The sequence below is a fragment of the Podarcis bocagei genome, assembly GCF_964188305.1.
Source record: "Podarcis bocagei genome assembly, chromosome: 4".
NCBI classification, from domain to species: domain Eukaryota; kingdom Metazoa; phylum Chordata; class Lepidosauria; order Squamata; family Lacertidae; genus Podarcis; species Podarcis bocagei.
Window position 1 is genome coordinate 5594953 of NC_138128.1, and position 24744 is coordinate 5619696.

Genomic DNA, 24744 nt, shown 5'->3' on the forward strand with positions numbered 1-24744 from the left:
GGATATCCATTCAGGATCACCCAAGGTCGGCCCTCTCTCTCTCTCTCTCTCTCTCTCTCTCTCAGGGCGCCATGTCAAGCAAGAGGGCGCCATGTCCTGCCTTTGGCTGTACCTGTGAATACTTTCTTTATCCTGAGCAAACCGTTTTGTATGACTGGCTTTCCGGACTGATGAAGCGTTGTAGCGAAACCTGTAATATATCTGGAGAACCGGTGCATGCATACGGCTTTGTGTTTCCAACTCAAGACCCATTGAATAACATCTCATCTAGCTCAATCTTTGAAAAACAGCTTTGAAAAACTTTTTCATATTCTCCAGTGTGCTACCCTTGCCATTGTGGCGGCATGGGGTTGCCGTTCCGTGATTGGACTTACACTACTGGTTGGTTCATTTATCCAGTCCGTATAACGTTGATTGCACATGTAACTTGTTAAGATACAGTTGTACATTTATCCACTCCATGTTTACAGTATCTCCAGACTTTGTTTTGCACATGGCACCTTAGTATGTTTGTTGCTTGAATGGTTACAAGTCTATCTCTATTCTAGCGATTGTTCTAGTAAATTTGGTTTTATACTTATAAGCCAGTTTGCGGTGTTGTTGTTTTGTTGCATTATTATTACTGTCACCACATTTGATACTTTGTGTATATACTACAGTATTGCCATTGGCCCAGTCACGGCCTCTTAGCCGAACCGACCTCACAGGGTTGTGGTGTGAGGAGGGTGAAACGGGTGGAAAGACTCTCCTGGAGCATAAGCGCAATAAATAAACAAGAGGCACGTGCCCTAACACAGAACCACACCAGCGGCCTTCGCGCCTCAGCCCCGGGCCTTGCCTTTGAGGCGGCCGCCCGTCGTCGCGTAAAGGCGGCGGCGAAAGCGCGCGGAAAGCGCCACGGCCTGCTTAGAGAGGCCTGCGCGTGTATCTTGTGTGCAGGTTCACGCTAGGCACTTGACACGTGTGTGTGTTCGTGTGAGGGAACAAGGCCTTGCTTCGTTTATCTCCCCTCCCAGGCCTCGCCTTTGCTGAGGGGAGCGAGCGAGGGGAGGCCCGGCCTCTCCTCTCCCCTCAGCCGAGGCCACGGCGCTCGGCGGCCGAGGACAAAAGCGCGAGCATGATCAAGCGAGGCGGGCCGCCTCTGATCATTAAGCGGGGAGCCTTTTGATGGCCGCCGGCCCCCGCCCGGGCTCACAAAGGGCCTATTCAGCGCGGCCGCCTCCTCCTCCTCCTCGGCGGCGCGCAGCGGGGCTGAACCAGGGCCCGGCCGGGCTCCCCTAATGAAGCCGCCGCGCTGGTCCTCGCGCGCCTCCCCTTCTCACCGCCCCAATGGCAGGACCCTCGCCTGGCACCGCTGCCGGCCCTAATGAATGAATTCTCTCGCGTTTATTTATTTATTATCATTTATTCTTTCGGTGTGCTCTCCCCCCCCCCCCACAAAAAAACATGAGCGTCGTCTGTGCGGGTCCCCCCACCCCCGAGGGCACCGCATATAGGCGCGCAAGGGCGGCCTCGGCGGCAGCCGCTCCGCTCGCCCCGTGGGGAAAGGGAGGCTCCTTCTCCCTCTCCTTCTCCTCTTCCCTCCTTCGCACCCCACGCCGCCCCGGAGGCGATGGGTCCCCTGGTGCTGCTGCTGCTGGTGGATCGGGCCCTGGCCGCCCCCCTGGGCAAGGAGCTCTGCCCGATGCCCCCCGGCGCCTTGCGAGGTAAGAGCAGCGTCCGCCTGGGAGAGGGACGACCTGGATTTAGTCATCATTTTTTATTTCTGTATATCGATATAGCCATGTCAATATGTATCTTTATTTTAATGGCTCAATGAGCACCTGGTTTTTATTACACTCCCTGCTTGGGGAGGCAGTGTCGCGCAGTGGTTAGCGCAGCAGAGGTTTCAGGAGCAGGCATACTGAAGGGAAGGGCTGCAGCTCAAGGGGAGCAGCTTTGGCAGCTGTAGTCCCCAAATAGGTTTGGGGGTGACCTCACCCCCATCTAAAAACCCTGGAGAGTTGCTGCCGGTCAGTGGAAGCAACACTGAACCAGGTGGGCCAGTGATGTGATTCAGTGCAGGGCAGATTGTTTCCCTTGTTCCTGTAGACACCATAGGGCTCAGGCAGAGCCCGTTTTCCAACTCCAGGCTCTTTTAACTGGTTGTTTCAGAGATTTGAACCTGGGGCCTTCTGCATGCAGAGCAGCTGCTTAGCTGTTGAACTGGACACTGTTGTTACCCCACATCCCCTATGACTTTTCTGGGGGTTTTTTAACAGCGATACTGCAAGTTAAAGGGACGCGGGTGGCGCTGTGGGTTAAACCACAGAGCCTAGGACTTGCCGATCAGAAGGTCGGCGGTTCGAATCCCCGCGTTGCTCGGTCCCTGCTCCTGCCAACCTAGCAGTTCGAAAGCACGTCAAAGTGCAAGTAGATAAATAGGTACCGCTCCAGCGGGAAGGTAAACGGTGTTTCCTTGCACTGCTCTGGTTCTTAGTCATGCCAGCCACATGACCCGGAAGCTGTATGCTGGCTCCCTCGGCCAATAAAGCAAGATGAGCGCCGCAACCCCAGAGTCGGTCACGACTGGACCTAACGGTTAGGGGTCCCTTTACCTTTACCTTTTACTGCAGGTAAAAAATCAACAGGTGCTGTTCATTCTCGATACAGAGATGCAATAAGGCCGGTAACGTCCTCTTCCAGGTTCTTTTAACCCGGGACCTTCTGCATGCCAAACAGGTGGATCTACCACTGAGCTGTGGCCATATATCATAGACTGCTATAGAGTGCTTCACGTTGGCTGTTTCCATAATCTGAATGACAACCTTGTAAAGCAGACTAGCAGTATTTCTCTCCCACTCACCCACCCACCCCCATGTTAGCAAATGGGGAGAGGAAGGCTGGGCTTGAATGCATAATGGCTTGCCCAAGGCTGCTTTAGGGAGTCCATGGCTGACTGAGGGGGGATTTGAACCTGCGACTCTCTGCCCCGACATCAGGTCTTTAAGTCACTAGCACTCTGACTTGATACCAGGTTAGTAAATGATCTCTTTCAGCTTCTGCCTTCTGGAAGAAGGTATAGGGTTATAAAGGCCAGGACTAGCTGCCTGATAAACAGTTTCTACGCAAATGCAATTCTGGTTCTAAACGCAGCATAAGGGGTCTCTATAGTATAGTGTATTTTAAAATGGGGTTTCAGAGTTTTTAGGGTTTTTTGAATGTTTTATGTAGTTTTGTAGTAGTTTTTCAATTTCATTGTTCTGCATGGGACAATGACAATAAAGTATATCGTATATCGTAAAAGCGGGGAGCGGAAGGAGAACGGACACTTCTGGCATACTGTAGCCTTGTTTGCATGCAGACGGTCCCGAGTTTAGTCCCAGCATCGTCAGGTAACCTGGAAAAGAGGAGACTGAGAGGAGATATGACAGCAATATTCAGACATCTTAAGGGGTTTCTCATGGAGGAGGGAGCAAGCTTGTTTTCTCCTGCTCCGCAAGGTAGGACTCGAACCCATGGCTTCAAGTTACAAGAAAGGAGATTCTGACTAAACATCGGGGGGAAACTTTCTGACAGTAAGAGCTGTTTACATTGGGACAGACTCTCTCGGAAAGTGGTGGATTCTCCTTCCTTGGATGTTTTTAAGCAGAGGTTGGATGGCCAACTGTCAGGGATGCTTTGGCTGAGATTCCTGCATTGCAGGGGGTTGGACTAGATGACCCTCGGGGTCCCTTCCAGCTGTACGACTCTGGGGAAAGCCCTTGCCTGAAATCCTGGAGAGTTGCAGCCAGTCAGTGGGGACAACGTTGTGCTAGGTGAACCATTGGTTTGACTCCGAATGAGGCGGCTTCATGTGCTCCTATCCTGTCTGCACTCGTGTCCTCTCTCCCTTTGGAGAAAGATCAGCAGCTGGGCATTGCTCAGTCCTTGGCATTTCCAGTTGGGCTGGGAGAGAGGCGTATGCCTGAAACAGCTGTTGCCAGTCAGTACAGAGCTGGACTAATGTCCTGACTTTATATGGCATCTTCCTATGTCTCCCATCTTTCTCTCTCCTTGTTTTCAGTCTTCTTCTATGCATGGTAGACCCATGTGCCTACACACTTCTAGAGCATGGGAAGCTGCCTTCTCCTGAGTCAGACCAATGACCCATTTAGCTCAGTATTTCCTGCACTGACTGGCAGCGGGTCTCCCTGGTTTCATACTGGACGTTTCCCCCCAGCTGCTAGGGATTGAACCTGGGACCTTCTGCATGGAGAGCAGGTGCTCAATCCGCCCCCCCCCCATGAACTACAGTGGTGCCCCGCAAGACGAATGCCTCGCAAGACGGAAAACTCGCTAGACGGAAGAGTTTTCCGTTTTGGAGGTGCTTCGCAAAACGAATTTCCTATGGGCTTGCTTCGCAAGACGACAATGTCTTGCGAGTTCCTGCTGGTTCCCCCCCCCTTTTTCTAAGCCGCTAAGCCGCTTATCAGCTGATCCGATCAGCAGATAAGCCACTAATAGCGCTAATCCGCTAATCCATCAATGGGCTTGCTTCGCAAGACGAAAAAACCGCTAGACGAAGAGAATCACAGAACGGATTCTTTTCATCTTGCGAGGCACCACTGTATGGCCCAGCCACCTGGTGCCTTTAGTTCTAGTTTGACTTTCTCCATCTTCACCTGTTCCATGTATGTAAGCCGGCATGCACCTCCCTCTCGGTTCTGCGATCGTCACTGCAAAGTGAATGCAGACACAGTTTGGCAGAGGGCGCTGGGATTATTTGATACCAGATGCCCTCAGCCAAACACTTCTGGGAAATCCTTCGCCTTTGTAACAGAGATCAAGCCAACTTGGGGGCGGGGTGGGGAATAAGAAAAATTGAATGCAGCCAGGCCAAACGGGGAAGTTGGCTGGAGCCATTGGTATGCCCATCCAACAACGGACTGCCCTAACTGTCACTTTCCCAACGCCTGTCGTTTTCGCTCCAAGGTATTGCCAGGGCCAATTTGCTCTGTTTTTTTAAAACCGTTGACAATTCTTACTCCTACGCAACATCCATATATACTTTTGCCAGTGCCACATCAATGTTTGTTTTGCACTTGCAAGGAATCGGTCCTTCACAGTGGAACTCCCTGCCCATTGATATTAGGCAGGCACCTTCATGGTGGTGTTTTTAGTGCCTGCTAAAGACTTTTGGTGTTTAGGGAAGCCTTCCCAGACACGTCATTCCATTTGATTATGCATACATATATTCTAATAACGGCTGATTTTGCTTATGTTTTGATACATTCTAAATAACTTATTTTGAACACCCAGTATTTATTTTTAACAAAACATTTTATATTTTATATAAACCACTTAGGGATGATTAAGCAGTATGTAAATCGCATCAAATAATTAAAATATTTACAGTTTAGCACATGGCCACCAACATATACGGCTTCAGAAGAGGATTAGACAAATTCATAGAGCCATGGTGACGGCTGTGATCTGCCTCCACAATCAGAGGGAGCAACGCTTCTGAATCCCAGTGGCTGGAAACCTCAGGAGGGGAGAGTTGCTCTTCCGTTCTAATCCTGCTTGAGGGATTCCCACAGGCATCTGGCTGGCCACTTTGAGAACGGGATGCTGGCCTAAGTGGGCCATTGGCCTGTTCCAGCAAGGCTCTTCCTATGTCCTCAATGATAGCAGCCAGAGTGTTTTTAATGGTGACAAAAGGAGTACACACATGAGCCTGTGTAGAGTGGGGAGTGGGATTGTGCCTGATTTGCTCCCCTGCTTTCCAGTTTCTGAAATAGCTTGCATGTGCACAGGTTAGTAAAACAGAGATCTCAATTACACAGATAGAGACTACTGTGTGGACTATTGTATTTACACCAGCTTTTTCAGAAGTTATGCAGAAAGTGTGGAGGCAGAGACAGCAGGCTCCAACCTGTTTTTCTTGTACTGGTTCATAACACCTGCATGTCCTTCTTTCCGTTTGGACCCTCCACGATCTGGAAAGACTCGGAGTACTTTTTTGAATTCCAATCTTACCAGTTCCGCAAAGTAGGCCTGCCGGTTTCCCCACCGACTCTGTGGCCCTGCCTTTAAGCTGCAGCTTGATGTTTGCAGGTGGTAAAAGTGTGGGTCTCTTCCACGCCCCGCCAGGTGCCCCCTTCTCATCCCCGCCACTCATCCCTGCTCATCAACGTACTTGTAAAGACACAGCTGCAAAGGCTGGCAGAGAAGTTGGCAACCCTGCCACAAAAAAGGTTGCGTTCCCTAAACGAGAGCCTGAGCGAGAGGGTACATTTGCAGTGGGTGGTGAGCAGGCTGGAGTAGGGGAGCTTCATCTTTCCCACACTTACTCCTTCTCTTCTATAAATGCACCCCGTAAGATGTTTTTTATTTGCAGCGGGCTGCCTCCCAGTCCCTGAAATGGCTGTGGTGGGCATTTGCAGGGGAGAAGCAGCTGGCAGGGGAAGGAGTAAGCACCCGCTTCCACTGCTGATCCCTCCCCCTCACCAAAAAGCACCCCCTTTCCCCTGCTTAACATTAGCCTCTCTATGTCTTGCCCCTTTGCAGCTCTGTCCAACCGTGGGACGCTGGTGCTGGAAGCCGCCATGAAAAGTGCCCTGCTGTCCCTGGAAGGGGCGTTGTTGGAGCATGCGCGACGCCTGCAGGAATGTGAGGAGTGCGTGCTCTGCCTCTTTGGGAACTGTGGCAATCGGACCAGGGAATGTGTCCGTAAGTGTTTCCCCTGTTTCAGCCTCTTGGGGGGGGGCATTGCTGGGTCCCCACGGGACTTTTACTAGAACCCCAACATCTATGAACCACAGAGCCGGGTGCAAAAGAATTATAGGCAGAATAGAAGGAGGAAAACCAGGGTGCCTCTGAGCATGCACTGAGCTCACAGCCCTGTTGCGCAAAAGTCCGCGCCTGCCTTGGCAGCTTCCTTAATTTCAGTCACCTAAATCGGCTGCTGGGCTAGGCAGGCCTTAGCCCCATCTACTGAAAATCAGCCTGAGATCTCTCAGTGCATCCTGACCTTTTTGTTTCCATCAGCTGTGCAGGGGCATGAGCACCAGAAAGGGGAGGAAGCAATGGAGGGATAGGGAAACTCCTGAAAAGCAAGTGTTAGAGCATTGGAATATGACCTGGGAGACCCGGGTTCAAATTCCCACACAGCCATGAAGCTCACTGATCTTGGAGTCAGTCACCATCTCCCAGTCTAAACTACCTCACAGGGTTGTTGTGAGGGTGAAATGGGGAGGGGGAGGAGGACCATTTACATGCCACTGTGATACCCTTGGAAGAAAAAGGTGAATGCATGAATGCAATAAACAAACAAACAAACAAACAAATAGAGAAGCGGCAGATATTTCAAATGAAAAAGCAAGCCCCCAAGCCACCTTTGATCATTGGTTGATGCTGTTCGACATCCAATAAGAGGCGTGTGTTGGGGAGGGGTGGGAGAGGAGATTTTGGCTCGCTCAGAGCATCCAAAGGACCTTGGGGTGACCTGGGAGTGGGCTTCTAGGTCTTCCTCTCTCCGCAGCCTCGGAGTTGCCCCTGGGCTCCCTGCCCAGCTGTGAAGCCGTCCTGCAAGCCCAGGCCATCCCAGAGCAGCCTGCCCAGAGCTGGGCCCTCAGCAAAGCGTGTGCTCCATACCGACGCCTCTGCTCAGGCCAGGAAATGTCCCCCGACAGCTGCATACGCCTCATGGTCAGCCATTGCCAGCTCCGCCTGCAGGAATGCCGTGAGTGACATGCCGGTGGGAGGGCAAGGTGGGTGGGTGGGGGGCGGCTCCTTGGGCTTCTCTGGCCTTGCTCTACACCTAGCGCTGTGTGATGGAGGCTGCACTGTGGCTGGTGATGGTGGATGGGCAATAATAAGTCAGGGACCACCACCCAGTGCAACCTCTCCCACTTTCCTGCCTTCCCAATGCTTTGGACCACAACCCCAGCCAGCCCCAGCCAGCAATGGATGCCCTCCAGAGGTTTTGGACTACAACTCCCATCCGTGCCGGCTGGGACCGATGGGAATTGTAGTCCCAAGCATTTGGGGGCACCAGGTTGGGGGAAGACTGGTGTTGTGCTCTGCACACCCTATTGCACTCTTTAGAGCCCTGGTGGAAGAGAAGCCCTTGCTTTCCCAGTCGGGTTTCCTAATCGTCATTTGAGTCTCCGGCTTCCAAGAGAACCAGCCCCCTACTTGAAGGGCTGCTGGAGAACAGGCCTCTGTTTGAAGGCCTGAGTTTGGTTTAAAGGAGACCCACAGTATAGGGGCCTTGACATCCGCAGTAAACACCTCGGCAGCAGACTGGAATCATAGAATCATAGAGTTGGAAGAGACTAAGCAGCCACACATGGGTCGCTTGGTCCCACTGCAACTCGATCAGGTGCATTTCTATCCAAGTTGCAGGAATTGTTTTGAAACTTTCATCTGCACGTGTAATTGGTGCATGTGATTCGTTCATCAATCTGTATCTTCTTCTGCGATGATGTGTCCTTTGCCCCCTCCCTGCCCAGCCATCCCTGAGCCAAGATCCTTGCTATGGATCGATGGCCACCAAACCAGACGACATTAAAAGAGGATTAGGCCAATTCATGGAGGAGAGCGTTATGGATGGCTACTGCCATAATGACTGTTCTCTCCCTCTGCAGTCGGAGGAAGCAATGCTTCTGAGCCCCAGTTGTTGGAAACAACAGAAGGGGAAGCTGCTCTCGTGCTTGTCTCCTGCTTCTGGGTATCCCGTAACAGGCATCCAGTTGGCCACGGCGAGAACAGGATGCTGGACTTTGATGGGCCATTGGCCTGCTCCAGGAACCTTTTCTTATGTTTTTATATAGACAACTAGGGACGCGGGTGGCACTGTGGGTTAAATCACAGAGCCTAGGACTTGCTGATCAGAAGGTCGGTGGTTCAAATCCCCGCAACAGGGGGAGCTCCCGTTGCTTGGTCCCTGCTCCTGCCAACCTAGCAGTTTGAAAGCACATCAGAGTACAAGTAGATAAATAGGTACCACTCCGGCGGGAAGGTAAACGGTGTTTCCATGTGCTGCTCTGGTTTGCCAGAAGCAGCTTAGTCATGCTGGCCACATGACCCGGAAGCTGTACGCTGGCTCCCTAGGCCAATAAAGCGAGATGAGCGCCGCAACCCCAGGGTCGGCCACGACTGGACCTAATGGTCAGGGGTTCCCTTACCTTTACCTATATAGACAACTGAAGGCAGCCCTGTGTCAGGAAGTTTTTAATGTTTGATGTTTTGCTGTATTTTTATATTATGTTGGAAGCCACCCAACATAGTATAATATATTGTTACGATGGCCCATCTAATCCCCTCTCCCTCGTCCCCCCTTGCAGGGCTGGAAAGCGACATGGACTATTTGAACACAGTGGCAGACCAGTCCGATCCAGGTGAGGATGCCACCACTGGCGCAGTCACAGAAAACTCCACCTTCCCAGAAGTGGGGTGGAGCAGGGCTCGAAAGTCACCCCTGGAGGCTCTGGCCCCGCTAATCCTCCCCCAGGCGGATGCTCCTTCGCGTGCATCACTGTTTCTCAATTCCCTTTGACAGCCTCAGCGCCACAGGGCTCCGGGGGCCCCATGCACCAGCATCTGTTTCCCAATGCTTCCTGCAAGGGGAAAGGTCAGCGTTGGGCGCTGACAGGGCCACTGGGCCGAGCACTGCTCTCCAGGGACAAAACACTCGCCTTGTTAATTGGGATGAAGCTTGACAGCTACATGAGCACACAGACCACTGCTTCCTCCTCCCAAAGCAGCCACTGCTGTGCTCTGTGTGTTTGCTGCCCATAGGTTTTGGGGGAAAGGAGAGGTTTCCACTGTCTGGGTCCTGGCAGTCAGGGGTGGGATCCAACCAAGTCATACTTTTAGGGTTGTTGATTTGGCAGGGGGATTTCATCCACTTCGCATTCAAAGGTGAACGTGCCAAATCCACACTTTCCTAAACAGTACATGAACTGATACGCAGTCCTCCTTCAAAAATCACCCTTCTTCAGATTTGGCAGTCCGATATCTACAGGCAGGCAGTGTGTGCAAAAATGCACATGCCAGGGTAAAGTGTGCATAAAAATGCATATGTTTCTGTGTGTAGCATACAGAAATACATTATGCTAGGGGAAAGCAAAGCAGAAAACTGCAGTTGGCCTGCATTGCACAATGCAAATGGAGTTGTGCAATTTTGTAGCATGCAATTGATGCTGTGTTCCCCAGTTTATTCAGCATTTTCTAGATCGTGAGTATGCAGGGAGAGCCATGTAGGGCACTATTTCAAAAATCTTATCTGCAGTGCAATGGCTTCTGACATTTTCGTCAGATGCACAGTTCCAGGTCCCATAATATCTATTAGCTTTCTTTTTTTTTAAAAAACAAAAACAAAATTAATTTGAAAGTAGAGATTACTAGGTAGCCAGAATTGGTGCCCAGTTACCCATTCTGTACTTTTTCAGTGCTCCTGTGAAACCTTAGAACCTGGTTTACTATTCCCATTTCAGAGTTGGGGCTGTGGAGAGAAGGCAGTTTGCCCCCAAATGAGTTCATCATGGCAGAACTGAGACTTGGTTGTGAATCTTCCAGGCCCAGCTATTGGACTATGATCATGAGTCTTGACAGCCGCCCCACAATGTCCCCTAACTTCTTCCTTTTGTTTCAATTGCCAGGGCTGTGCGGGCACCGCGGGATGCCAGCTCCCAACGCAACGATGGCGAAGGCAAAGATCGTGGGAGGCAGCAAAGCCTGGCCTGGCGCGTGGCCTTGGCTGGTGTCTGTTCGGCTCAACGGAGAGCTGATGTGCGGTGGGGTGCTAGTGGGGGATGCTTGGGTCCTCACGGCAGCCCACTGCTTCACGGGGTAAGGCTGCGCTCTGGGAAAAGACTCCAGGTCTTGCATTCACACATGCATGTCTTCATTTCAAAAACGTACTGCTACTCAGTGAAATTCATGAAACAGTTTGCAGTTTTTTTAAAAAAGACTGCTGTGGCATTGGAACCAGTGTGAGGAATCTCAAGTCCTGGTGCCGAATGTGCCCCACCAGGCCTCTATTTCTGACCCTCAGGGCTCTCTCAAGGCCACACCCTCACCAGCCAGACTTCATGCTGTCATTGAGTGCATTGGCCTGGCAGGTAATGCCTGTTGATTGCTTGGAGATTAGAGAGGAGTGTGTGAGCATGTGTAGAAACTAGCCTGTCTCAAGAAACAATGGTGTGTGCCTCCAGGGGTGGAGTTAAAACTGCTGCATTAGCAGCACCAAAGTGTGTGCAAGCCTGGGCAGTGTGTAGGAAGGTCTTGGGCTGCCCAGACGACAAGACCCCGACCCCCCCCCCAGCCTTGCTGATAAGATCCAAAGGAAAGCAGAGCAATACCTTTGGCACCAGTTTCGCTGCAGGAGTTGCTGGAAGGAAGCGTACAAGGTGCCCACCCAACTGTCTTAGGGTCTCTACTCCAGATTTGTGTAGGGTTTACTCCTCAGCCTTTTCTTCTCCCAAAGATATCCCACATGGCAGTGGAGGTTAAGGATCAAAAGGGAAAATTTGCAAGAGTTGCTCCACCCACATTGGTCTCTGTCCCCGCCCCTGTAAGGTTGTCCAGAAGGGAATGTGGCCCTCTGTCTTGAAAGGGTTACCCACCCCTGACTTACACCAAGGATGGTGAGCCTGTGGCCCTGCAGATGCTGTTGGATTCCAATCATTCCTTGCCAATTGTGCCACTGGAAGCTGTAATCCAGCATTGTCTGGCCTCTGAATAGCAGTTAGAATCATAGAATCATAGAATGATAGAGTTGGAAGAGACCACAAGGGCCATCGAGTCCAACCCCCTGCCAAGCAGGAAACACCATCAGAGCACTCCTGACATATGGTTGTCAAGCCTCTGCTTAAAGACCTCCAAAGTAGGAGACTCCACCACACTCCTTGGCAGCAAATTCCACTGTCAAACAGCTCTTACTGTCAGGAAGTTCTTCCTAATGTTTAGGTGGAATCTTCTTTCTTGTAGTTTGGATCCATTGCTCCGTGTCCGCTTCTCTGGAGCAGCAGAAAACAACCTTTCTCCCTCCTCTATGTGACATCCTTTTATATATTTGAACATGGCTATCATATCACCCCTTAACCTCCTCTTCTCCAGGCTAAACATGCCCAGCTCCCTTAGCCGTTCCTCATAAGGCATCGTTTCCAGGCCTTTGACCATTTTGGTTGCCCTCCTCTGGGCACGTTCCAGTTTGTCAGTGTCCTTCTTGAACTGTGGTGCCCAGAGCTGGACACAGTACTCCAGGTGAGGTCTGACCAGAGCAGAATACAGTGGCACTATTACTTCCCTTGATCTAGATGCTATACTCCTATTGATGCAGCCCAGAACTGCATTGGCTTTTTTAGCTGCCGCGTCACACTGTTGGCTCATGTCAAGTTTGTGGTCAACCAAGACTCCTAGATCCTTTTCACCTGTACTGCTCTCCGCCCTGGCTTCTGATTTGATCCTAGAAAGTCCCAGGGATGAGCTGGTGCTTGCAGCCAGCACTGGTTCTTGCACTGGTGCTGTGTTTTCGCTGTGTTTTGCGGCACCCAAAGATGGACACCCCAATTTTACGTGCCCCGATTTTCTTCAGGGGAATGTTGGAGGGGATGCAGACATGGGATATTCCTCCCAACTGTTATAAGAAAAAACTGCTCCTTTTCCCTTATCCAAGAGCCCACATAGAGTCCTTAAGTGGGTCCCCTATCGGTGGGAGAAAATAACAGAGGCCAAACAGAGAATATTGAGAAGCACACTGTTGGCTCATGTCAAGTTTGTGGTCAACCAAGACCACAAACAGTTGCTATGTATCACATGAGGCAGAGGGCTGTCCTACTGAGAACCTGCTTGCAAGCCTCCAGTAGTCATCTGGTTGGCAACCATGAGAACAGGATGCTGGGCAAGACATTGACCTCATCCAGCGGGGTTCTTTTAATGTTCTTAGTGAGCAAAGTCCAGCTTCCTCCAGTCTTTGCTGCCCCCTGGCGTCGGGAAAACCAGTTGGCTCCAGTTAAAGTGAAAATTGGATCTGGCCGACATCCATTGAGCACACTTAGTGGGCATGGAAGGCTCGCTGTTTGCTTTTGTGTGGTGGGGCAGCAGCCAAAAACCAGGGGAGAAGGGAGGGCATGGCTGGCACCCTGAACAGAAGCACTCTACACTGTGTTGTTGTTATACTGTTTCCCCTTATGATAATAATTTGAAACTACAAGAGCCTTGACTGCTCTGTAGAAGCCAAAGAATAAGCAAGTTAACAGGTCAAGGTGGCTTATATTGGTGCTGTGACCAAAAAGGCTCTGCTACTCCTGGAAACCTGCCAACCAGAAGGTGAGGAGACTTGGGGAAGATCCTCCTCCAAGGACCAGATCACACAAGGAAATTTGAGTAGGAGAATGTGGTCCAGAGTCCTTCCCAGCTCCATAATTCCTTGATCAGATATAACCCTGCCCAAACTGTTCAAGCCAGCCACCAAATCCAACAGCTGATTGGCATCTGTTAGCCGGTGCAAATAATTGTAGATGCGACGCTTTGTTTTCTTCCTATGAGCACTTGAGTAAATTGCATGGCTTGGGTGGCTTTAAAAGAGAATCGGACAAATGGAGGATAAGGCTGTCAGTGACTACCAAACCTGATGGCTACGTTCTGCCTCCACAGTCGGAGACAGTAATGGTTCTGAACGTGAGTTTCTGGTGCAGGTGGGGAGAGGGCTGATGCGTTTGAATCCTCCTTGTGGGCTTCCCATAGGCATCTGTGAGAACAGGATGCTGGACTGGGTGGGCTACTGGCCTGTGTTCTTACGTACCCTCCTGCCTTTCTACCTGCAGAAGCAGAAACGAACTGGCCTGGTCAGTTGTCCTGGGCGATTACGACCTGACAAAGCTGGATGAAGGGGAGCGGGTTGTTCCAGTCAGCCGCATCCTTTCCCATCCCAAGGTGAGCTGGGGTTGCCAGTGTGGTGTAGTGGTTAAGAGCAGTAGACTTGTAATCTGGGGAACCGGGTTCGCTTCCCTGCTCCTCCACCTGCAGCTGCTGGGTGACCTTGGGCCAGTCACACTTCTCTGAAGTCTCTCAGCCCCACTCACCTCACAGAGTGTTTGTTGTGGGGGAGGAAGGGAAAGGAGAATGTTAGCTGCTTTGAGACTCCTTCGGGGAGTGATAAAGCGGGATATCAAATCCAAACTCCTCTTCTTCTTCCTGTTCCACCCACAGTGATCCCATTCTTAGGGCCTTTCTGCTTTTCTCCACTCCCAACTTCTCCTTTCTCTGCCCGCAGTTCAACCCCAAGACCTTCCACAACGATGTGGCTCTGTTGGAACTGAGCAGCCCCGTGACCCCGTCGGCCTGGGTGACTCCAGTGTGCCTTCCTGAGCGACCCATGGAACTGGGCACAGGGGTGCCATGCTATATCATTGGCTGGGGATCACTCTATGAAGGTAGTGTGAGGAAGGGCAACCCAGGAGCATGTGGGGGGTGGGGGCTAGGGTTGGGGGAGAAACTTGGTTTAGTTCACATCTTATTATTATTATTATTATTATTATTATTATTATTATTATTATTTCATTATTCATACCCCACCCATCTGGCTGGGTTTCCCCAGCATATATCAAAACATAATAAAACATCAAACATTAAAAACTTCCCGATACAGGGCTGCCTTCAGATGTCTTCTATCTCCTTGACATCTGAAGGGAGGGCATTCCACAGGGAGGGTGTCATTACTGAGAAGACCCTCTGCCTGGTTCCCTGTAACTCTGCTTCTCGCAGTGAGGGAACCAGCAGAAGACCCTCGGAGGAGGGGGTGGAGGAGGAGGATGGGGGTGGAGACGCTCTTTCAGGTATACTGGGCCGAGGCCATTTAGGGCTTTAAAAGTCAGCACCAACACCTTGAATTGTGCTCAGAAACACACTGGAAGCCAATGAAGAGCCTTTAGGACTGGTGTTATATGGTCCCAGTGCCCATATAACTGACTGAACAAACTGAATTTGCCCTTTCCAAAGCAATGCATCAACCGAAACACAGCCACCCTTTGAAATTTGCATTTCTCTGAATTTTGCGATGACATTTTCCAGCCATATACAAAAATGCACTTTACTAGGCTAAAGTGTGCCTGTGAATGCATATATTGGTGAAAACACATTGCAGAAATGTGTTAATAGCTGAGAAACTTGTGTTGCAAAAATTTGCGCACAAAAATATGTATTTGGGATATCTCAGTTGGTTAGAGCAGGAGACTCTTAATCTCAAGGTCATGGCTTCAAGCCCCACATTGGGCAAAGGATTGCTGCGTTGATGACCCTCTTGGTCCTTTCCAGCTCTACAATTCTATAAATGAGAACTAAAATGCTAAGGAATTTTCATGAGAACTCCTACCAAATCTGGAGCTGGGCCCTAGAAAAAAATGGAACGCCTGGGGCTACTGGCAGGGCTGGCCTCTCCCTTGTGGCTTCATCCAGCTGCCACGTGGGAAGGGCTTCCATCGCCATGCCAAGGTGGGCAATTTTGTGGGGAGGTGGTGGTGGGAATTGGGGCCCCTCCATAATGTCATACGCTTGCCCCATAGATGGTCCAGGAGCTGATGTAGTCATGGAAGCCCAGGTTCCCATCCTAGCTGAAGACATCTGCCGTGGTGCCCTGGGGCGCCAGCTCTTCACCAGCGCCATGTTCTGCGCTGGGTTCCTCTCCGGGGGCGTTGACTCCTGCCAGGTAAGGGGGCTCCCTGAGGAGGGGGAGCTGAGGGACAGTGGAGCAGTGCCCGGGGGGGGGTAGCCTTCTGGCATTTCCAGCACACTGCTGGCGCAGAATTTGGCATCAGGGCTTGGCAGGGATGGGCATCTGCTGAGATCCCACGATTCCACTAAGGACCTCCATAGTCCTGCTTCTCTTCACAGTTGCCTCCTGCTTGTTCACCTGCCTCTCGCTCAGGCCCAGAGCGGGAAAGCAAGGAAAAAACAGCAGTGGTGAAGAGAGAGCGATGGGGAGAAGCTGCCACCGACTCCATGCTCAGCTGACAGGCTCTGTCCGGCAGCAGTGCTGAGGCAGAGGAGCAGCAGTTGGCAATAGTGGCAGGAAGCGGTCAGAGTCATGGAGGGGAGAGAAAACACCGTATCCCACAGTGGCCAGCTGGACTGGCAGGTGTGGTGCCATGATGCCCACATAACTAGCCTAAGAAGACCCCGCTGGGTCATGTAGTCCCGCCTCCTGTTCTCACAGTGGCCAATCAGATTTCTCCAGGAAGCCCACAGGCAAGAGCCCTCCCTCCCTGTTTCCCATAAGAACATCCAAAGAGCCTTCCTGTTGCATTTAGTCCAAGATCTTGTTCTCAGAGTGGCCAACCCGTGAGAAGCCCGCAAGCAGGATTCAGGCACAAAAACCATCTCCCCTCCTGCAGTTTCCAGCAGCTGCAACTGAGAAGCATCCCTGCCTCCAAAACCACGGGAGGTGGAGAGTTGCTCTTGCGCACGAATCCTGCTTGTGTGTTTCTCCACAGGCATCTGGCTGGCCACTGTGAGAACAGGATGCTGCTGAGGTGTGTGGTCCTCATGGCACCAGACCTGCCAGTCCAGCTGGCCACCGTAGGCTACAGAGTTCTGCGCTGAATGGCCCTTTGGCCTTTTCCAGCAAGGTCAGGGGGGCAGGATTCCTCGACTTGCACATTTCCCTCTTTTGGACCCACAGCTGTTTCTCCTTCCAGGGTGACTCTGGGGGACCACTCACTTGCTGGGACCCTTTGTCAGAGCGGTATGTGCTATACGGGATCACCTCCTGGGGCGACGGCTGCGGTGAGCGTGGGAAGCCTGGGGTGTACACCCGCGTCGCCGCCTTCACAGACTGGGTGCACCAGCAGATGGAGAGTGAGTGTTAATGTTGGCGTTGTCGCTCCCAACTCCTCCACGGGGGGCAGAATAAATGGGAGGTTGACTGGGGCCAGTCACACCTGTGCGGTTCAGGGGACATGATGGAGGAGGTACCCAGACAGGGAAGAGTTGCTGTAGCCTGAATTAGCCACATCTCTGAACCGTACCTCCAAAATACAGTTGCGAGATGTGAGGCACTCAGCGGGCCTCAGGATTGGTCTGGCGTTAGTGAATTTCACTTCAGGCACCTTCTGTCCCTGAACTATGCCAGCCTGCCAATATAGGAACGACTATTTAGAAATTGGTGTCTGGGTTTTGATTTTTCCTCTTCCCTCCCTGTACATTTCCCCTTGTGTGTTGTGTTTCGTTAAATTGTAAGCCTGTTAAATTGTAAGGACTGTCTTGTTTTGATGGTATTTAAGCTGCTCTGGGAGCCTTTTTGACTAAGGAGTGAAGTACAAATGCTCTAAACGAAACAAGCAAATGAATAACTCCAAAACTGAGGGTGGGTGCAGTGTTTGCTCTGGCACCTCTTTGTGCTTCACAAGCCAGGAACATCCAATGTGTTGCTCTCCATATGTTGTTGGACTGCAACTTCCATCATCCCCTGACCTTTGGCCACACTGGCTGGAGCTGGTGGGAGTTGGAGTTCCGCGACACCTGGAGTGAGCTGCGCTGCCTACCCCTGCTTGATGACTTTCAGGTCACCCTGCTGGGAAATCCATGTTCCTTCCGACCCTTGGTCAGGCCCCTCCCTCTCTCCCTGCCCTGTCACATGGACAGTGCTGACAACAATTCCCCTTTGCTAATCCTCTGCACAGAGTCGCCCTCCAGCCGGGAGCCCACCTGCTTCGAGCTGCTGGCATTGGCTCAGATGCCACCCGATAGGCAGCGAGTGGAGCTCTCACACCTGTGTGCCTTCTACACTCAGCCCTGCTCCCCCTCTGCTAGTCCAGCGGCTTGTGCCCATGCTGCAGATGAGAAGTGCAAGGCCAAGAGGCAGCAATGCGGTGAGTGGCATGGCAAGGGCTGGCTGGGAGCAGCTTTAGCATGAGAACCTGGGCTATTGCAGCTTGTAAAGAATCATTTGCCTTGTCGCCTGCGGCGATCACAATTCTCTCCAGGGGATCAGGCAGGGACGTTAAAAAAACCACAACCACAGTTCTCTGCTGAAATGAGACAAATGGTCCATACAGGTGTGCCTGGGGAGTCTAGTAAACATTTATGTGGGCAAATAAGTCCACTTGGGTGGGCTTTTCTTCAAGGTGGGGATAATTGGGGTGTGGGGAGAAGGCTCGCCATTACTGCACAAACCAGTACATGGTTGGAATCTGCTCACATGAACACAGGGATAGCCGTCCACAGCAGGGAAACTTATCTTCAACATTTCTGTCTCACCTCCCTGTGAAGTTATTCTCAAGGTGACAAATCCAATGAGAAGCGTAGACAACAAATCCAAAATTATAAAGGGATTAAAAGAAAGCTAAAATGACACAATAAAAATGGCTATCAGTAGGAACACAACCGATATAAAAACAGCAGCTGTTGGAAACTTGTTTTCAATGGAAGCAACTATAAATGAGTGTTTGTAGGGGGAAGGTCTCAGCTGCCTGACGAGCTGTGATGGGGAGAAGTGAGCCTCCTCTGAGTAGGGGATTTCATGGCCCAGGTGCCACTACGGAAAAGGCTCTGTCCATCCACCCCCAGCTTGTTCTTCTGATCTGGAAGGAAGCAGGCATTGTCCTCAGCAGATGATCTTAAAGGTTGGGCATTTTCACATGGATGGAGGCAGTTCTTAAGATAATTTTTTTTCCAGACTGTTCAGGGCTTTTAAAAGAACCAGCACTTTAAACTGAGCTCAGAAACAAACTTGTGATTATGATGGAAAAGGCTGGAAGCCTCTAAACTTCCCAGAGGTTTGATAGTTACCTTCTCCTACGCAGCGTCCATGGAGGAAGGCAGGCATCAAGCCTTTGGGAGTTCAGAGGATCCCACTCCTTCCCTCTATAATTGTGACCTAACACATGAACTTGCATATTCTTCACAAGGCCATATCTGTGAGCTGAACCTCACCTCATGCTTTGAGAATTTCACGCGGTTGGTTTTGAGCGTTCTATCCCCCAAGGCAGCACTCGTGAGAGATCAGCACATCATGCTTCCTTTGCCTAAAAGGGTGTCCCTGGGAAGCTATGTTTCTTTCCCATATACTCTGGCGCTCTGTTCAATGCCTTGTTTTGCTGAGGCTTAAAGCACCCCCAAAGTGAGCCAGACTGGATTCTTGATGTCTTGCTGAGGGATCTCTGCAGCGCCATTGTCCTTCCCAGGCTGGGCGCTGGAGGCTGATTGTTCTGTGTGGCATTCCTGGCTTAATCAGGTCTACGTAAACACTTGTTTTTCTCCAAAGCATTGTTGGTTTTGAGGAGAGGCTTAGATCTGATCAGAGCAGCACTGTTTACGGAGCCCAGGGCCCTGTTGACAAAGCTGGTTCTCAGCTCGGGGACATACTGAGTGAGAGATTGAAAGGTCCATTATGAAGTTCCTGCTAATGTGCAATTATTTATTTTGTATAAAGCACGTTTACCCTGTTCTTCAGACACAGAAAAGGCTTCTTGAGTGCGTTGCAAAGACTGGTTGTAAGACAACCAGAACGGCTTTAAAAGAGGATTGGATAAATTCATGAGAGATTAGGTTGTTGGTGACTAGTAGCAATGATAGCATCTGCCCCATGATAGCTCAGTTGGTAGGGAATGAGACTCTTAATCTCAGGGTCATGGGTTTAAGCCCCACATTGGACAAAAGATTCCTGCACTGTAGGGGGTTGGACTAGATGACCCTCGTGGTCCCTTCCGACTCTACAATTCTATGATTCTGTGGTTGGCCACTGTGAGACCAGGATGCTAGACAAGATGGGCCTTTGGCCTGATCCAGCAGTGCTCTCCTTACATTCTTCCTAGCGTCAGAGCCCTTGTCCTTTCCATTCTCCTTCTCTCTCAAATTCAGTACAATAATATCCAATCATGTATACTATAAATGAAGAAATAATGAGCACAGCACATACGACATTATATCATGCAGGCACATTATGAAAATTGACCAATTCTGTATGAAATTCATTAGTTATTTGATTTCCTGCTTGTGATTTTATATAATGTTAATTTTACCATGAATGCCACATTCCATTCTGCTTCTCCCCCCCCCCAAAAAAAACCCATTTAGAAACATAAGGGACAGGTTATTAGTTTTTCCAATTGCAGGTTATTTTTTAAAATTTTGCAGCTGATAATAAAATAGTTCCATACCGGATTCTTTTAAAGTAATAGCTTTTCAATCATGTAAAATAACAGTTTTTTGGACTGTAAGGAATTAAGCGTGATCTGTTCAGTGTCTTTTAGAAACGAAAGTGAATACCCCAAAGGGGCGTAATGGAAAAACTCGAGCCCATCTTCCAGGCATGCAGGGGCAAATGATAGATGATATGAAAAATGGATGATCACATTTTATGGCTTTTTTTAAAAGACATAGGTACGGCAGTGAGTGGCCAGTTTCCTGAGTGAAGCACGTTGGAATGGGCTTTTAATCCCCACCTTGGTTGTGGTCTCACTGAAAATCACACGCCTGTCAAGCAGCTAGTAGCTCTGAGAGGGAAGCATCAGATCACAGAATTGCAGAGTTGGAAGGTACCCCCAAGGTCATCTAGTCCAACCCCCTGCAGTGTGGGAGTCACAGCTAAAGAATTCCCAACAGATGGCTATTCAACCTCTGTGTTGTTGGTTGTTGGCATCCACCTGTCTCAGGAGTGCTCCTTTGTGGGTCAAACCGTTGGAGAGTTACAGTGCCTGCTGTGGCTGTAGAGAACGATACGGGAGAGACAAGTTTTCTTGCAGCTGGAATAGATGAAGGTGTCTGGTTGTGCTGATGTGGGTGCACCGTGCGTTCTTCCCAGCAGTCATTCCTCCTTTGGTCACTGCTGTGGATGCACACCCTGACACTCTCCAGGCACTGTGGTTGTCTGCAAGGGATTCCCACATGGCGGGGTTGAAGTTGCCAGCCTTTGTGTCCTGTTTGCAGACATCTTTGTAATGCAGAGTTGGTCTGCCAACTAGCCTGGGACCTGAACCCAGCTCCTCATAGAGCACGTCCTTGGGTATCTGGCCATCTTCCTTTCTGTGTTTGACATCCCCAATGAACCAATTGGGACCCATGATGGCAGCATGGGAGGCTTTCATTGGAGTCTTGCTCTTAGGGTCTTACAGGCAAATTAATTGAGGATAAGGCTGCCAATGGCAACTAGCCATGACAAACATTTCTCCCTCCACTGTTGGAGACAGTATACCTCTTGAATACCAGTTGCTGAGAATCAGAAGTGGGGAGAGTTGTTGTGGGGCTCAGGTCTTGCTTTTGGGCTTTTGAGAGCAGGATATGGGACCAGAAGAACCTTTCGCCTGATCCAGCTGCAAGGCTCTCCTTCTTGTGTTGCTCTTATAGCGCTCTTAACTTGTTTTCCCCAGAGCTGCGCTCGTACGCTCAGACCTTGTTGGAGTTCCTGCGTCGGGCGGAGGAGTTTTTCCGCACTCAGATTGACTTCTCGTTCTTCACACACTCCCTCCCCCAATTCATGGAGCAAGTTTACCACCACCTCTTCCCTCCTCGAGCACGCCAGGATTCCAGAGGTACTCCTTGGCCCATGTCTTGGGATGAAGACAGAATCAATATAAGGGATCTTGTAGCTCGGGTTTCACTGGTCTGTTGCACTCCAGAGGTTTGGACTACACAAACTATCAGCGCTGGCTGGAGCTGATGGGAACTGTGGTCCAAAACCTCTGGAAGGCTAGTGTTGAGGAAATAATGTAAAGGTAAAAAAAAAGGTAGGGACGTGGGTGGAACTATGCGTTAAACTACAGAACCTAGGGCTTGCCGATCAGAAGGTTGGCGGTTCGATTCCCCGCGAAGGGGTGAGCTCCCGTTGTTTGGTCCCACCTCCTGCCAACCTAGTAGTTCAAAAGCACATCAAAGTGCAAGTAGATAAATAGGTACTGCTCCGGTGGGAAGGTAAACGGCGTTTCCATACGCTGCTCTGGTTCTCCAGAAGCGGCTTCATCATGCTAGCCACATGACCCGGAAGCTGTACGCCGGCTCCCTTGGCCAGTAAAGCGAGATGAGCGCTGCAACCCCAGAGTCGTCTGCGACTGGACCTAATGGTCAGGGGTCCCTTTACCTTTACCTTTTTTAAAAAAGGTAAAGGACCCCTGTACAGTTAAGTCCAGTCAAAGTTGACTATGGGGTTGCAGCGCTCATCTCACTTTCAGGCCAAGGGAGCTGGTATTTGTCCACAGACAGCTTTGCGGGTCATGTGGCCAGCGTGACTAAATCGCTTCGGGCGCCATAATGGAAACCAGAGTGCACGGAAACACTGTTTACCTTCCTGCCACAATGGTATCTGTTTTATCTACTTGCACTTATCTACTTGCACTGGCGTGCTTTCGAACTGCTAGGTTGGCAGGAACTGGGACTGAGCAACAGGAGCTCACTCCGTTGCAGGGATTTGAACTACTGACCTTCTGATCAGCAAGCCCAAGAGGCACAGTGGTTTAGACCACAGTGCTACCCGCCTCCCTACTGTTGAGGAAATACTGGGGTTCTGGCACACAGTTTCTCCCATTTCATTTCCTTGCCAACTTCCAGGTTATACAAAATCCCAGGCAAAGATGTTTTGCTAAATTGCAGAAACCAAGCTGCGATGTCCATTGAAGTTCTAGTTCTTTAACAGCATGCATTTTTGTACGGCCAAATAATTTTATAGTTTCACCCCATCGTCTCTCTATTCCAGGAAATGCAGCCCCTGCTGAATTTCTGCCTTTATATCTCTGTTCAAAGCATATAGACTGACTTTGTCAGGAGAAAATTTGCAATGCATCCTCTGCAGCAAATAGTCCTAGACCTGAGGAATGCCTGTTGCCCCATTTCCACTGCTGTTCATCAACGGAGTTTCATCCTCATACTCACCTTGGTCCTAATGGCTTGTGAGAGCCCAGAACTATCTCCACCTGCAACTGAAAACTACAGGAACACAGTTCCTGGCCTTATTTCTACCCAGGGATAGAGTACCATCAGAACACATTATGACTGTCTTACGGCTAAAGTCCCTAACTGTGCTGCAGCCACCATAGGTGGGGAAGGGGAGGGGGCACTTCTCCCCTACCCCAGACTGACACCCGCATTACCCCCAAGAGCAGGTTGCAGAGCCAGAGGCGGTCGTTGCCACAGGAGGTGGGCGAGAGAGCCTGCAGCCGGATGCCAGGAAAATGCAAAAACGAGAAGCCCAGACTTCGCCCAGGAGGTAAGGTGACACCTCCGTGTTTCTGTTCTGCTGGTGCCTTGCTTGTAGGCATAGTGGCATGGTGCTGGTGCCAGAGTGGGAAGGTGTGTGTGTGTGTGTGTGTGTGTGTGTGTGTGAGAGAGAGAGAGAGAGAGAGAGAGAGAGAGAGAGAGCGCTCTCCCATTAGAGCAGCCAGGAAGGGAAGCATACAGGAAGAGGATTCAGGGGAGCTACTGAGTTCTTCTCTGGCTTGGATTGTAACTTTTGGGGACCATGATGCTCACTGGGGAGAGCATTACAGGTATCCAGGATGAATTTTTTGAGTAGGGAAATACAAAATTCACCACTATTAATCAGGGAACAAAACTATAACTGCTGACCTTCCGACCAGCAAGCCCAAGAGGTTCAGTGGTTTAGACCACAGCGCCACCCGCTCTCTCATTTACCTGACTATAACCACAGAGAAAGATAAAGAGAGGGGCGGGAGAAAATCAGATTTGTTGATAGTTATGTACTGCACAGTCCTGTAAAAGAAATTGTTTAAAATTTCAAAGCGTTGGGGTTCTAGAGCTAATTGCAGTAAGCAGGCATAGCAATTGTACTTTCGTATTGGCAAAGGGCAGGGAATGCAAGCAGAAACTCAGGTGGATCGTGCCCACCGGCCCACCTCTAATTCCACATGTTTATGCAAACTCACATGCAGAGCCTACTATACATGTGCACACTGTCTGTACATAGACTAAGTCCATGTGTGATCTACTCCCTAGATAATATCCAGACTGACAAAGGGTTTGGATCAACCCAGAAGCTTACTTGCAACTTCTTCTTTTTTGGCCCCAATAAAGGTGCTAAGCTGCTGTTCCTTTAGATTCTTACCATACTGTTCCTTTGATGTTAGAAAACCTTTCATTTCAAAGAGAGGTTGCACTGATAGGCATAGGAGAGGGGTCAGGGAAGAGATCTTCAAAGCCAGGAGGTGAACCTGGCCAGACTTCTGAAATGTGCAGCCTCCTTCATTTTTACTCAGTGACTGTTCACAGAAACACACACTTAGCTACACAGAGAGGCAAAGAAGTAGGCTTCTGTAGGCAAGGGCTGTTCTGAATGCTCATCCTAGGGACCCCTCTAGGCAAGCTGTTTATTGAGAATCCATTGGTTTGCTTGCACACAGTTTTATGTGTTTAGAACCTAACACTCAGAGACACACCTGGGAGAGGAAGTACAAGCTGCATGGCAGGCTTGTGGGTGGGCGGCTCAGGAGCAGAGGTGCTGGGATAGAGATGGGCTGAGCACCCTTTTCCTTACTCAGTCTCTCTTTGCAGGCCTCCTCGGTCCAGCCTCCCCTCCTTTGCCTCCTTGTTCCAGGGCACGGGGCCCAGTTTGGGCGACTGGGTGCAGGAGCTGAATGCCCTGGCCGAGGACTCAAGAACCACAGCCGGCGGGGAGGAGCAGCTGTTCCTGCAGGTATGTGAATGGGTGGAGAGGGGAAGAGAGAGAGAAGATTGGAGCGGCACTCTGGCTGCAAAGGCAGACAGGAAGTCATAGAAAGAGGAGAGAGATATGGATCACAGTTTCAGTCAGCTTCGTGGCGTTATTCTCAT

General features: G+C 50.5%; 1 protein-coding gene across 3 annotated transcripts in view; it reads left to right on the forward strand.

Moving 5' to 3' along the window:
• Positions 1–827: 827 nt before the first annotated feature.
• The window catches only part of PRSS56 (serine protease 56), a 29441-nt gene continuing 5524 nt past the window's right edge, over positions 828–24744 (forward strand). The window contains exons 1-13 of one of the 3 annotated variants that reach the window (XM_081190163.1): positions 828–1706; positions 6532–6693; positions 7505–7705; positions 9312–9365; positions 10629–10818; positions 13797–13905; positions 14246–14405; positions 15534–15676; positions 16665–16824; positions 17649–17837; positions 21336–21497; positions 23061–23164; positions 24509–24607. In XM_081190163.1, coding sequence (XP_081046289.1) covers positions 1613–1706; positions 6532–6693; positions 7505–7705; positions 9312–9365; positions 10629–10818; positions 13797–13905; positions 14246–14405; positions 15534–15676; positions 16665–16824; positions 17649–17837; positions 21336–21497; positions 23061–23164; positions 24509–24607 — 1827 coding nt within the window. In that variant the 5' untranslated portion in view covers positions 828–1612. Of the gene's footprint in view, positions 1707–6531; positions 6694–7504; positions 7706–9311; positions 9366–10628; positions 10819–13796; positions 13906–14245; positions 14406–15533; positions 15677–16664; positions 16825–17648; positions 17838–21335; positions 21498–23055; positions 23165–24465; positions 24608–24744 lie in introns of all 3 variants that reach the window. The other 2 variants (XM_081190162.1, XM_081190164.1) reach the window with 2 other exon arrangements.